The sequence below is a fragment of the Mirounga angustirostris genome, unplaced genomic scaffold (assembly GCF_029215605.1).
Source record: "Mirounga angustirostris isolate CCGP_5_RB_7025 unplaced genomic scaffold, mMirAng1.0.hap1 SCAF_7, whole genome shotgun sequence".
NCBI lineage: Eukaryota > Metazoa > Chordata > Mammalia > Carnivora > Phocidae > Mirounga > Mirounga angustirostris.
In genome coordinates, this window is record NW_026991715.1 from 53,742,983 (window position 1) to 53,756,368 (window position 13,386).

Consider the following 13,386-nt stretch of genomic DNA (forward strand, 5'->3'; position numbering starts at 1 on the left):
TGTGCAGAGCAGGGTGCTTGGTGCTGTGAGGACCACCAGACTGAATGGTTGCTATGCTCAGTGATTTCCTGTACTCAAGGAATTGATGGTCCAATGTGTAAGGATGGCAGTGAGAAGGACAAGAGGAATAATCATGGTGTGCGAAGTTACTTGAGATTGGTATCATTAGTTTTCTTAGTGATGCAGGGAAACTCTGAGCTTCGTAGTAATGCCATTACCCTCCTTATGTTGCTTAGATTGGCTTATTTTGGGGAGCTGCGGGGCAGTTCTCATCCTGAAGATCAGGTGATCATTGACATCAGCCATGTCATCGAGGCCTTTTGAAAGTCCACCTCCATATAGACCTGATGAATTGTAAGTAATTCTTTAGTTTTTGGTTTTTTCTTTCTGTCAAGCCTGTCACGTGTAAAAAATACGTATAGTTGAAACTTTCATCTGTTAAGTGTTTGCTGTTAAAAATAACAAAATAACATGTGTGTTTGTAAATTTAGATTAAAACAAAGCGTATAAAGTGGGAGTGAGTTTCCCCCCGAAGCTTAACTTACAGGATGCCAGTGTTTCTTTTTTTTTTTTTAATTTTATTTTATTATGTTATGTTAATCACCATACGTTACATCATTAGTTTTTGATGTAGTGTTCCATGATTCATTGTTTGCGTATAAAACCCAGTGTTCCATTCAATACGTGCCCTCTTTTTTTTTTTAAAGATTTTATTTATTTATTTGACAGAGAGAGAGACAGCGAGAGAGGGGATACAAGCAGGGGGAGTGGGAGAGGGAGAAGCAGGCTTCCCATGGAGCAGGGAGCCTGATGTAGGTCTCGAACCCAGGACCCTGGGATCATGACCTGAGCCGAAGGCAGACGCTTAACGACTGAGCCACCCAGGCGCCCCCAATACGTGCCCTCTTTAATATCCATCACCAGGCTAACCCATCCCCCTACCCCTCTCCCCTCTAGAACTCTCAGTTTGTTTTTCAGAGTCCATAGTTTCTCATGGTTCGTCTCCCCCTCCGATTCCCCCCCTTTATTTTTCCCTTCCTACTATCTTCTTCTTCTTTTTTTTTTTTTAACATATAATGTATTATTTGTTTCAGAGGTACAGGTCTGTGATTCAACAGTCTTACACAATTCACAGCGCTCACCATAGCACATACCCTCTCCAATGTCCATTACCCAGCCCCCCATCTCTCCCACCCCCCACCACTCCAGCAACCCTCAGTGAGATTAAGAATTCCTCATATCAGTGAGGTCATATGATACAGGTCTTTCTCTGATTGACTTATTTCGCTCAGCGTAATACGCTCCAGTTCTATCCACATCGTTGCAAATGGCAAGATTTCAGGGGTTTTTTGTTTGTTTGTTTGTTTTGATGGCTGCATAATACTCCATTGGGTATATATACACCACATCTTCTTCATCCATCTGTTGCAGGATGCTGGGGTTTCTGTGCAGAGGCAAACTACTGTCACCTATTGCTATTGTTTGCTTCTGTATAACCTAGGCGGATACTTGTGTGTCTATTTATTCATTTTTGTTTTTTCACAAATGGTATGAAGCTTCTGATTTAATGCTTTGTTTAGGTGACTGACCCTAACACTGACTCACTATTAATTTTTTAAGTAATACTTTTTTGAGATAGAGGTCACACACCATACAATTCATCCATTTAGAATGGACAGTTCAGGGGCGCCTGGGTGGCTCAGTTGGTTAAGCGACTGCCTTCAGCTCAGGTCATGATCCTGGAGTCCCGGGATCAAGTCCCGCATCGGGCTCCCTGCTCGGTGGGGAGGCTGCTTCTCCCTCTGACCCTCCCCTCTCTCATGCTCTCTGTCTCATTCTCTCAAATAAATAAATAAAATCTTAAAAAAAAAAAAAGAATGGACAGTTCAGTGGTTTTAGTATATTCACAGAGTTGTGCAACCATCACCACATCAATTTCAGAACATTTTCATCACCCTCTCCCCAAAGAAACCGCTACTGATTAGCACTCACTCCTCGTGTTCCCCCCGCCCCCCATACTAGGCTGTCACCAGTCTTTCTGTTTCTGGATTTGTCCATTTTGCACATTTCCTCTACATGTAATCATGCAGTATGTGGTCCTCTGTGACTGATTCTGTGGCTTGGCATAATGTTTTCCACATTGTCAGTTGTAAGAGTGATTCCTGCCATTATATGAAACAAGCAAGTTTGAGGATTCTTGGCATCCCTAGTCATTTGGAAATTTAACAGTGAAAAATTTAAATTTATTACCAAACATTGATAGAGTTTTTTTTCCTTTAAGTAGTTTGTAGCCTCAACTCTTTGATAACTGTAGTAGTGCTTCTGTTTTTCAGTCCATAGTTTCTCATGGTTCGTCTCCCCCTCCGATTTCCCACCTTCATTTTTCCCTTGCTACTATCTCTCTCTCTCTCTTTTTTAACATATAATGTATTATATGTTAAAATATATATGTATATATATAATATTTGTTTCAGAGGTAAGAGTCTATGACTCTAACTGTAACAGTGCTTCTGTTACATTGCCTCTTGACTAATACCTGAACATTATAGGGACACAGTTGTTCGTGATGATGTGGTCCTTAAGTTATGCTAGAGAATACAGTAATTGAGTAGTGCTCCATGAACCTGAGACTTATTTTTGGGTTGCTTTTGTAAACATTGGTGAAATATAACACACACATAGACAATGGCACAGGACGTGTGTATGAAATAATGAATAAAAAGAAAGCAAAATCATCATGTAGGTCAAGAAATAGAACACCTCCAAGTCCTTCCGTGTGTTCCCACCTTTCCCTGGAAACCACTGTTCTTACATGTTGTTTTTTTTTTTTTTAAGATTTTATTTTTATTTATTTGACAGAGAGAGACACAGCGAGAGAGGGAACACAAGCAGGGGGAGCGGGAGCGGGAGAGGGAGAAGCAGGCTTCCCGTGGAGCAGGGAGCCGGATGTGGGACTTGATCCCAGGACTCTGGGATCATGACCCGAGCTGAAGGCAGATGCTTAACGACTGAGCCACCCAGGCGTCCCTTACATATGGTTATCACTTGATTTTCTTTTCTTTTCTTTTCTTTCTTTCTTTCTTTCTTTTCTTTTCTTTTTTTTTTTTTTTAACTGTTTTACATATCCTAAACAATACATTTCAGTTTTACTTTGTTGTTAAACTTCTCTTGCTTCAAAGGAGTGCTATAGAAATAAAATGTGAGGGGCTCCTGGGTGGCTTGGTCAGTTAAGCCTCTCCCTTCAGCTCAGGTCATGAACTCGGGGTCCTGGGATCGAGGAGCCCCACATCTGGCTCCTAGCTCAGCAGGAAGTCTGCTTCTCCCTCTGCCCTCCCTCCCCCCATGCTCTGTCTCTCTCTAAAATAAATAAATAAAAAGGAAATAAAATGTAAACCATATGTGTAATTTTGTTTTCTTCTAATGAACTAAAACTTATTTTAGTAATAATCATATTAATTTTATATAATATATAATTGTAATATTTAATATTTCACTTAACCTAATATATTTAATGTATCGTTTCAACATGTGGTATAAACACTGACTCATGAGGTAGTTTACATTCCTTTTTTTAATAGTCGTTATTTTTTTTTTTTTTTAAGATTTTATTTATTTGACAGAGAGAGACACACAGCAAGAGAAGGAACACAAACAGGGGGAGTGGGAGAGGGAGAAGCAGGCTTCCCGCGGAGCAGGGAGCCCAGTGCGGGGCTCGATCCCAGGGACCATGACCTGAGCCGAAGGCAGATGCTTAACGACTGAGCCACCTAGGCGCCCCAGTAGTCGTTATTTTTTAGAGCTCAAAGCAAAACTGTGAGAGGAAGGTGCAAAGATTTCCCATATGCCCCCGCCCTTTTACATGTGTTGCCTACCCCATTATCAGTATCCCCCAACCAGAGAGGTACATGTGTTAAAATTGATGAACCTTCATTGACTAATCATTATCACCCAAAATACATAGTTAATATTAGGGTTCTCTCTAGGTGGTGGTAAATTTTTTTTTTCTTTTTTTAGTAGAGGGGGAGCATGAGTGGTGGGGGGAGGGGCAGAGGAAGAAGGATAGAGAATCTTAAGCAGGCTCCCTGATCAGTGCAGAGTCCAACATGGGGCTTGATCTCAAGACCCTGAGATCATGACCTGAGCTGAAACCAAGAGTCCGATGCTTACCTGAGCCACCCAGGCACCCCTACATTTCTTTTTTTATACTATGATAACTAAGTATTTTATACTTAACAGCACATCTCAGTTTGGACCAGCTATATTTCAAGTGCTCAGTAAATCATGTGGCTAGTGGCTGCCCTATTAGCTCATCTCTGTAGCATTCCATCCTATGGATATGTTACAATTACCTCTTCCCCCTCTAAGTAAACATCTGGACTGTTTCCAGTTTCAGGTTATCATAAACAATGCTTCTGTGAATGTTACAATGTCAATGGGATTTTAAATGATAGAATCATTTTTTTAAAAAGTGATATAATTATTTTGGAAAACACTTCAACATTATCTCATAGAGCTGAAGGTAAAAAAAAAATTTGACTCAAAAATTCTCCTAGATATATACCTTAGAAAAAGAAGTGCTTGTGTGTGTGAGGGCATGTGTTCAAGATGCCCAGATCTACATTGTTCATGACAGCTCCAGATGGAGACATCCCAAGTAACCAAGTAGAATGAGTTACGGAATTTTCATACATGACATTTTCAAAGACCGGCTTGTCAGGGTTCTTTCCAGTTTCTCCATTTCCTTGAATTCTTGTGGTTGGCAGCACCCAGTTGTAAGATGTCTTGCTTTGGAAAGAGAGAAGTGGACCAAGGAAATAATGGCAAAAACAAAAGGGGGTGAGGTCAGTTTAGGAATTGAATTTTGCTCTGCCAGGATCCACATTTCTTAGATTCTGTGTGTCACACATCAGTGTGTCTGTCTCCAGCGATGTTTATGATTCAGTCACTAGAGTTGGCAAGCTATTTTTGTAAAGATCCAATTAGGCATCACCCTGATGAGCCCTCACTGAATATTTGATTTATCTTGTAGCTCTTACCATAACTAACTAGAGATCATGTAGTGATTTAATGTCTTACTGCCTTCGAAGAGACTAACCTGTGGGGGGCCGGGGTTGAGGCACTTCTGTTGATTGTAGTATCCTCAGTACTTAGCACACTGCCCCACATATATCAGCCTGGCGGCTCCAGTAAATAGCTGTCCCGTGAATAAATGAATGGTTGCTTTCTCAGGCAGGAGAGTGAGGCTGCCAGAAATTGGACGAGACACTGGATGGGCCTCTGTAGGTGTCGTATCTGAATGCACTGGTCTCACATCACACAAGCCAAAGGGTCGACATCATTGTTCTAAACTGCTTGGGTGCCCTCCCCAGGGATTACAGTTTAACTGGCGTGGAGTGCTCCAGCTGGGGATTATACACATTCCCCAGGTGACTCTAATAGGAGAAAATGCGAGAACCTCTACTCTGTAGAAATTAGAGCAGTCATTCTTTTTTTTTTTTTTTTTAAAGATTTTATTTATTTATTTGAGAGAGAGAATGAGAGAGAGCACATGAGAGGGGGGAGGGTCAGAGGGAGAAGCAGACTCCCTGCTGAGCGGGGAGCCCAATGCAGGACTCGATCCCGGGACTCCAGGATCATGACCTGAGCCGAAGGCAGTCGTTCAACCAACTGAGCCACCCAGGCGCCCAAGATTTTATTTATTTATTTGAGACAGAATGAGAGAGAGAGAGAGAGCACATGAGAGGGGGGAGGGTCAGAGGGAGAAGCAGACTCCCTGCCGAGCGAGGAGCCCAATGCGGGACTCGATCCCGGGACTCCAGGATCATGACCTGAGCCGAAGGCAGCCGTTTAACCAACTGAGCCACCCAGGCGCCCTAGAGCAGTCATTCTCAATGTATGGCTCCCAGACTTTCAGCAGCAGGAGCATCTGGAAACTTGTCCTACCCCAGGCTTGCAGAATCAGCAACCTGGGGTTGGGGACCAACAATCTATGTTTTAACAAGCCCTCCAGGTGATTCTGATACACAGAAACCTTGACTCTTCAGTGCGTGTCTCAGTAGCTTCTGGGCGCTATAACACAGTACCACACACTGGGTAGCATATAAACAACATGAATTTATTTCTCAGTTCTGGAGGCTGGAAGTCCATAATAATAAGGTACCAGTGTGGTCAGGTTCTAGAGAAGGTTCTCTTCTGGGTTGCATACTGCCCGCTTCTTGTATCCTCACATGGTAGAAGGGGCAGGACGGTTCTCTGGGGTCTCCTTTGTGAAGGCACTGTTCCCATTCATGGGGGCTCCAGCTCGGAACCTAGTTAGGCCCCACCTAATACCATCACATTGGGGCTTAGGATGTTGACATTTGAATTTGGGGGGACATAAAGTGGCCTGTTGTAGTGGGGTGGTACTGAGAGTTGGTTTTGTTTTTTGCCAGTAGATGGTTTAAATTATTTCCATGTACATTCTGTGTTCTTTCTGCTTCCTCCAAACAGTATTAACTTGAAAGTGTTTTCATGTGCATTTCAGCAAACCCAATCATTATGCACCAAGCAATGATGTCTACGGTGGAGACATGCACGTTCGACCCATGCTCTCTCAGCCGGCGTATTCGTTCTACCCGGAAGATGAAATTCTTCACTTCTACAAATGGACCTCTCCTCCAGGAGTCATCCGGATTCTGTCTATGCTCGTTATCGTGATGTGCATTGCCGTCTTTGCCTGTGTTGCCTCCACACTTGCCTGGGATCGAGGCTACGGAACTGGCTTACTGGGTGGTGGTCTAGGCTACCCTTACGGCAGCGGCTTCGGGAGCTACGGAAGTGGCTATGCCTATGGTTACGGCTACGGTTATGGCTATGGAGGCTACACAGATCCAAGAGCAGCCAAGGGCTTCCTCCTGGCCATGGTGGCCTTTTGTTTCATTGCTGCGTTGGTGATATTTGTTACCAGCGTAATACGTTCTGACATATCTAGAACAAGAAGATACTACTTGACTGTCATAATACTGAGCGCTATCCTGGGCGTCATGATGTTTATTGCCACAATTGTCTATATAATGGGAGTCAACCCAACTGCCCAGGCTTCTGGGTCTATGTACAGTTCACAGATATATGCCATCTGCAACCAGTTTTATGCATCTGCAACTCCTGGACTTTACATGGATCAGTATTTGTATCACTACTGTGTGGTGGATCCCCAAGAGGTATGGGTGGTTTTTGCCCTTGCCCCTGCTTTGGGTATAGGCACTCGGGATGCTTAATAGAATCACTTTGGGAACTTTTTTTAAAAGATTTTATTTATTTGACAGCGAGAGACACAATGAGAGAGGGAACACAGCAGGGGGGAGTGGGAGAGGGAGAAGCAGGCTTCCCGCCGAGCAGGGAGCCCGATGCGGGGCTTGATCCCAGGACCCTGGGATCATGACCTGAGCCGAAGGCAGACGCTTAACGACTGAGCCACCCAGGCGCCCCACTTTGGGAACTTTTAAAAAGTATTGATGACAAGGCCTCACTTGTATTTAAATCAGAATGTGGAGAGGGGCGCTGGGTGTCATTGTTAAGATAGTATTAACATACCATATAATTCATCCACTTAAAGTTTGGTTCAGTAATTTGAGTATATTCAGAGTTCTGCAGCCATCACCATAATCAGTTTTTTGTTTTTTTTTTAAGATTTTATTTATTTGACAGAGAGAGACACAGCGAGAGATGGAACACAAGCAGGGGGAGTGGGAGAAGGAGAAGCAGGCTTCCCGCCGAGCAGGGAGCCTGATGCGGGGCTTGATCCCAGGACCGTGGGATCATGACCTGGGCCGAAGGCAGACGCTTAACGACTGAGCCACCCAGGCGCCCACACCATAATCAGTTTTAGAACATTTTCACTATCCTCAAAAGAAGCCCCATATGCATTAGCAGTAAATTCTCCTTTCTCTAATCCTTCCGAGATTTAGCCGACTACTAATCTTATTCTATAGATTTGCCTATTCTGGATATTTCATATATACAGAATCACACATTATGTGATCTTTTATGATTGGCTTCTTTCTTTTTTTTTAAGTTTTATTTAAGTAATCTCTGGACCCATCGTGGGCCTTGAGCTCACAACCCCAAGATCAAGAGTCACATGCTCACCCCCACCCCCGACTAAGCTATACAGGCGCCCCTGTGATTGGCTTTCATTTCACATTAATGTTTTCCAGGTTCATGCATGTTATATCAATTCCTTTTGATTGCTGCATAGTATTCCATTGTATGGCTATACCATATTTTATTCATTCATCAATTGATGGACATTTGGGCTATGTCCATATTGGCTGTTATAAATAATGCTCTGAACATTTGTGTACAATTTCTTGTGTGAACCTGTTTTTTAATTTCTCTTGAGTATATGCCTAGGGATAGAATTGCAGGGTCTTATGATGTCTCTTCTGTGTGTTTAAGCTTTTGAGGAACTGCCAGACTGTTCTCCAAACTGGTTGCACTGTTTTACTTTTACCAGAAATGTGTGAGGATTCCATTTTTATACATGCTCACCAGCATTGTTTTGTCTGTTTGATTCTATCCATGCTAATAGGTGTGAAGTTGCTAATCTTTTTCCTTATGGATTTCTAATTTTTTTTTCCCAATTTTTTCCCCCTATCCTTACAGTGACTCAGAAATTCTCACTCTTTTACCTGAATGAGTCACTCTTTTGGGGTGAGATCATCCCCAGTAACTACCATTATTTTGAAGACTGAAATGTTTTCCCTCTGAATTTCAGAATATTTGTTGTTGGCATTCAGATGTATCTCTGGTAAACAGGGCTGAGGGTTGGTGCTCCTCTCTTACCACACCCCCATCTCTCTTAGTCCTCTGTGTGCCAAAACCTGTAATCACTGAAAAAGGATATCACTGTTAGATGGCTGCACAGAGACCCTCCTGTTACGATGAGCAGAATCCAGGCCAGGGTCCTGGTACTGCCTCAATTTCAAGTGTCTCCAGGCCAGTGGACCACTTAACATACTTATCAGACACTGGAAGAACTATCAGGGCAAAGGTTTCCTTGTCACAGGGCCCTTTCTTCTGAGTACACAAAAGACTCCTCTAACAGAAACCACCTGCCAGACTACATGAATCACTCATCCATTTTCTCTAATTTATAGTTTGGTTAGATCCTGTCTCATAATTTATGGTAAGGTAGATCCTCTATAGACTGGAATTTACATCGAGTGTAAAAACATTTGCCCAGTGTGTGTTATGAACAAGATTATAAACATGGTTATGTATTTAAAGCTATTTCTGAGAATAACATTTTTCAAGCCCTTTAGAAGGATACTGATGATTGAGTTAATTTACTGGCCATTTTCATCTGTTAATAAAAATAAGGCCACTTGGCGCTCAAGCTTTGGAACTAGATTTCTGTAATTTAAAAGGGAATGATAGTACCTAACTTAAAGCCTGTTTTGAGTATTGAATTAAGCTGTGTATGTGTTGTTAGCCTCAGCCCAACATTTTATATTTCTAAAATGTAACTATCAGTTTTATATCTGTTAAACCACAGATATGTAGTGTAGGGCCTTAGGTTTTTACTGAGGGTGGATTAGGATAAAGTAAACAATTAAAATCTGTGTCAATATCTTTAATCTCTTTTTAGGCAATTGCGATTGTACTGGGGTTCATGGTTATTGTGGCTTTTGCTTTAATAATTTTCTTTGCTGTGAAAACTCGAAGAAAGATGGACCAGTATGACAAGTCGAATATTTTGTGGGACAAGGAACATATTTATGACGAACAACCCCCCAATGTTGAAGAGTGGGTAAGTGTTTTAAAAAAAAAAAATCAGCAAATGTCCGGTATTTTATTAAAACACCAGGTTTCTGTCTCTAAACCTGACCTTTAGTGCTTTGTGAAACTATGTTCTTAGAATTACTGTTTTTGTTGCAAAAGTTGTGCCCTCATGTTTTACTCAGATCTTTAAAGAAGGTGCTATGATAAGTGGAAATTGTTTTACTGCAAAATGAAAACCAGATTTTTTAGATTTTATATATTATTTGGTGGGGGGGTTCATGCACAAGCAGGGGGAGGGGCAGAGGGGGAGGGAGAATCTCAAACAGACTTTGCACTAAGCCCGACATGGGGCTTGATCTCACGACCCTGAGATCATGACCTGAGTCAAATCAAGAGTTGGGCTCTGGGGCGCCTGGGTGGCTCAATCAGTTAAGGGTCTGACTCTTGATTTCGGCTCAGGTCATGATCTCAGGGTCGTGGGATTTAGCTCAGCATTGGGCTCCATGCTCAGCATGGAGTCTGCTTGTCCCTCCCTCTGCTCCTCCCCTCACTTGTGCTTTCTTTCTCTGTCTCTCAAATAAATAAGTAAAATCTTAAAAAAAAGAGTTGGACGCTTAGCTGACTGAACCACCCAGGCGCCCCTCAGATTTCCATTTTTAAGACGTGTATTTAGGCACTGAAAAGAAATGGCTTCTAAAGGAATCATGCAGAAAGAACTTAGTCTATGCAAAACAGTACCATTCCTCCCCCTCTCCGTTTATTTTCCTGGTTATTTTGGAGGGGAACACTGTTGCTTAGGGTGCTTGCTGTCTTGGGTTAAGAAGGGTGTTTTTGGAGTGGTAGCAGGTGCCATACGTCTGAAGTTTTTACATCAATAACAGCCTAGCAAATTACAGTGTCTAATTGCATGGATACTTAGGAAATACTTCAGTGAGGCAGAGAGAGATTAGAGCAGTTCCCTTTTTTATATATATTGTTATTTCTACCAGTATGTGTAGATGTGATTTGCTGAAAGCTTAGCAAGTTCCTCTCCCCAAAAATATCTGGGAAATATATATTACTGATACCTAACATGTCTTCAGAGATGTCTGAAGTGAGACTTTATTTCTCAGAAACCCTGTTAGGAAGCAGTTGGAAGCATCCTCAGAAACTGTCGTCATAGGTTTCTTTGAGCAGACTGACTTCTTGCCATGAGGGTTAGTTGAGAAACCTGGACACAGGTTTGTTCTAGCCAATGGGAGTGGAGGAAAGAGCGCTAAGGGTGGGGATTGCTGGTCAGGGTTAGGAATAAAGACATTGGTCATCTTGAAGGCTCCCATAGCTCTGGCATTCTGTATGTCTGATTTTTTCTTTAAGATTTTTATTTGTGAGAGAGAAAGAGAGAGCACAAGCAGGGGGAGCAGCAGGCAGAGGGAGAGGCAGACTCCCCGCTGAGCAGGGAGCCCGATGCGGGGCTCGATCCCAGGACCCTGGGACCATGACCTGAGCCGAAGGCAGACGCTTAACTGACTGAGCCACCTAGGCGTCCCTGTGTATGTCTGATTTTAAGAAATCTAGATCTGTAGATGAGATTTTCCTCTAGTTAGTTAAGGAGCCAAAAGGAAACAGTCTTGGGAACATCAGAAGGTCTGGTGGGTACACACCACTGAGAGTGGAGTTCCTATGTTCCTGACCTTGCCTTGAGGCCTGCTTGGTTTCTTTTTCCTCCTCCTCTTTCCCCCCATAAAGCATGAAGGTGTGGGGAATTGTTTTCTTTCGACCTTTAGCTCCAGGCAAGGCCACCTGTAGATGGAATAGGACAGTCTATTGTGAACTATGATGTAAATGTTTTGCCGAGAGTTTCTGGGTGTGTCAGTTTTCACTGGCTGTTGGATTTGTTTATTCAAAGTTTCGAGAGCCTGAAAAAAAAAAACCAAAAGACTAGAGAGACTAGTGCTGGTAATATTAGAGTTCCAGTGAACTTTGGCCTCTCATCTGATTTTACTGTCCTGCAGTTTCGATCAGTTGTAGGTGCTTTTGATAATTGGGCAAAAGATAGCCATAATAATTTATGGACGTGATAATGACGATGAAGCAGAAAGCACTTTACTTTTATTTATTTATTTATTAAATTTATCATTTTATTTTTTTAAGGATTTTATTTTCATTTATTTATTTATTTTTTAAAATGTTTTATTTATTTATTCATGAGAGTCAGAGAGAGAGAGAGAGAGACGCAGAGGCAGAGGGAGAAGCAGGCTCCCCACCTAGCAGGGAGCCCGATGCGGGACTTGATCCAGGACCCTGGGACCATGACCTGAGCCGAAGGCAGACTCTTAACCATCTGAGCCACCCAGGCGCCCTAAGGATTTTATTTTTAAGTAATCTCTACACCCAGGGTGGGGCTCGAACCCACAAATGCAAGATCGAGAGTCGCCTGCTCCACTGACTGAGCCATCCAGGTGCCCCAGCACTGTCTGGCTTCTCATCTCTTTTCCCCTTCCCTTAGCTTCCCCAGTGCCTAAGAAATGCTATTGAAATAAGCTATTTGGAGGTGATTTTAGCCACAGGTATTTTGCTTTTCCATGCATTCTCCCCTCACCTGCCCAAGTTTACTTTGCTGAACTCAGTCCCACTTTCTTGTTTCTTCTGTTTACTTCCACAGCTCTCCTTTCTGTGCTCTTTTGCTCCATTCTCCTCAACACCTCTGTCCCTTTGATAACATAATGTGGCAGGATTTGTGTCCCCTTAATGCCCGTGGTTCTTGGTCCACACCACTTCCAAGAATGAAGAGGTAGACCAGATGAATAGTGGTGGGCAGCAAAGCAAAGTTTATTGAGCAAGAGTATAAAGCTCCCAGAAAGGGAGGGGGGCCCAGTGGGTTGTCCTCAGAGTTTCTAAGTTTAAGGGGTTATTATGACCTCTTTTGCGGAGCTATCTTAAGCAGTCAGGGTTTGCTGAGTCGTGCCAATCAGGGCTTTGGTCACGTATTTGTCTACCTGTTAGGTTAATGTTTCTGTGCTGATGGGTTTTTTTCTTACTGACATCTGGAAGCTTATGTCTTAACTGCCCCTTGCCGGTGATAATGACAAATGCTTTGTGGTTAATTGTCTCATTTTAGGTCGTTTTGCAGAAATCATTTCTGCAAAGGCTGCAAAACAGAATGTTAGTGAGGTCCTGTGTAAGCTGTAGAACAGGATGTTAGTGCTGTTTTATTTTAGCTGTCCTGACTCTCTATCTTCTTGTTGGGGACCCTGCCCTGACTGCCTGTCTGCTAAGTCCTAACGAGAGCCCAGGTGACAGTGTTCGATGCTGCATATGAAGCGCCTGACAGTGGATTAGTGATTTTTCTTTCTTTTGGTTTTTAGAAATTAATACCATAAAAATAATCTTCACTTAAAATAATGGAAAGAAAACCTAGCATTGATTCCTTCTACTAAGTGAGGATTAAAATTTGACTTCTAGGGGCTTCTGGGTGGCTCAGTGGGTTAAGCTTCCGACTCTTGATTTTCGGCTTAGGTCATGATCTCAGGCTTGTGAGATCGAGCCCAACATGGGGCTCTGCACTGAGCGTGGAGCCTGCTTAAGACTCTCTCTCTCAGGACGCCTGGGTGGGTCAGTCGTTAAGCGTCTGCCTTCGGCTCA

At 42.8% G+C, this 13,386-nt stretch overlaps 1 protein-coding gene across 5 annotated transcripts in view; it reads left to right on the plus strand.

Annotated features, from left to right (window-relative positions):
• The window catches only part of OCLN (occludin), a 52,172-nt gene that overhangs the window by 7,816 nt on the left and 30,970 nt on the right, over positions 1 to 13,386 (plus strand). For all 5 annotated transcript variants that reach the window (XM_045896142.2, XM_045896149.2, XM_064596211.1 and 2 more), the window contains exons 2-4: positions 237 to 354; positions 6,524 to 7,199; positions 9,629 to 9,790. In XM_045896142.2, coding sequence (XP_045752098.1) covers positions 305 to 354; positions 6,524 to 7,199; positions 9,629 to 9,790 — 888 coding nt within the window. In that variant the 5' untranslated portion in view covers positions 237 to 304. The remainder of the gene's footprint in view (positions 1 to 236; positions 355 to 6,523; positions 7,200 to 9,628; positions 9,791 to 13,386) is intronic.